General features: G+C 60.5%; 1 protein-coding gene across 1 annotated transcript in view; it reads right to left on the bottom strand.

The window, feature by feature from the left end:
- The window catches only part of LOC102039455 (serine/threonine-protein kinase MARK2), a 10,771-nt gene extending 10,458 nt beyond the window's left edge, over positions 1–313 (bottom strand). The window contains exon 1 of the mRNA XM_031065656.1: positions 302–313. Within this exon, the coding sequence (XP_030921516.1) occupies positions 302–313 (12 nt within the window). The remainder of the gene's footprint in view (positions 1–301) is intronic.
- Between the last annotated feature and the right edge of the window lie 517 nt (positions 314–830).

The following is an 830-nucleotide window of genomic DNA, read 5'->3' as shown; positions in this document are numbered from 1 at the left end:
CATTGGAATGGCCGCTGGGATGGTCATTGGAATGGTCACTGGAATGGACACATGGTCACTGGGATGGACACTGGGATGGCCACATGGTCACTAGGATGGACAGTGGGATGGACACTGGGATGGACATTGGAATGGACACTGGGATGGTCACATGGTCACTGGAATGGCCACTGGAATTCCCATTGGAATGGCCACTGGAGTGGTGACAGCAGTGACAGTGCTGAGGCTGCAGGGATGTCACCAGGTACAGTGTGACGTCACCAGGCCTGCAGTGACATCACCAGCCCAGCAGTGACATCACTGGGGCTACCATGACATCACCAGCCCAGCAGCGATGTCACCACAGCTGCGGCGATGTCACCAGGCACGTGTGAGGATCCCGGTGCCGGGAGGTGTCAATGCCACCAGCACCCGCCCACGCTGCCAGCACCAAACTGGTGCCAACTGGTGGCACTGGGAGCGGTCCCTGGGTGTCCCCAGGGCCGGTGTCACCAGGACCCCGGGCTCGGCGCAGCGGTGGCAGCCGGGGAGGCAGCGCTGGTTCGTGCGGCGCCGCTCAAATGTCAGCCAAATTTAGGCATTTTTGAAGATTTTTTTTTATCTCCAACCCCACCAGATCGGGCTCCGTGTGAGGGAGGGATTGGGGGCTGGGGGGGGCAGGGAAAGACCCCCCGATTTCAGCTGCTGGGGATGGGGGGATGCGCAGCCCCCCCCGCACGGCGCTGCCGCCCCCTCCCCAAATCTTCCCAGCCAGGAATAATTCTCCTCTGGCGTTACATAACAGCGGATAAATAAGAGGAAAAGCACCCAAAACGAGGAGAGGGGGGCTC

The sequence above is a fragment of the Geospiza fortis genome, unplaced genomic scaffold (assembly GCF_000277835.1).
Source record: "Geospiza fortis unplaced genomic scaffold, GeoFor_1.0 scaffold5449, whole genome shotgun sequence".
Lineage (NCBI taxonomy): Eukaryota > Metazoa > Chordata > Aves > Passeriformes > Thraupidae > Geospiza > Geospiza fortis.
The sequence above is the reverse complement of the archived record's forward strand: the minus strand, read 5'-3'. Positions and strand labels throughout refer to the sequence as shown.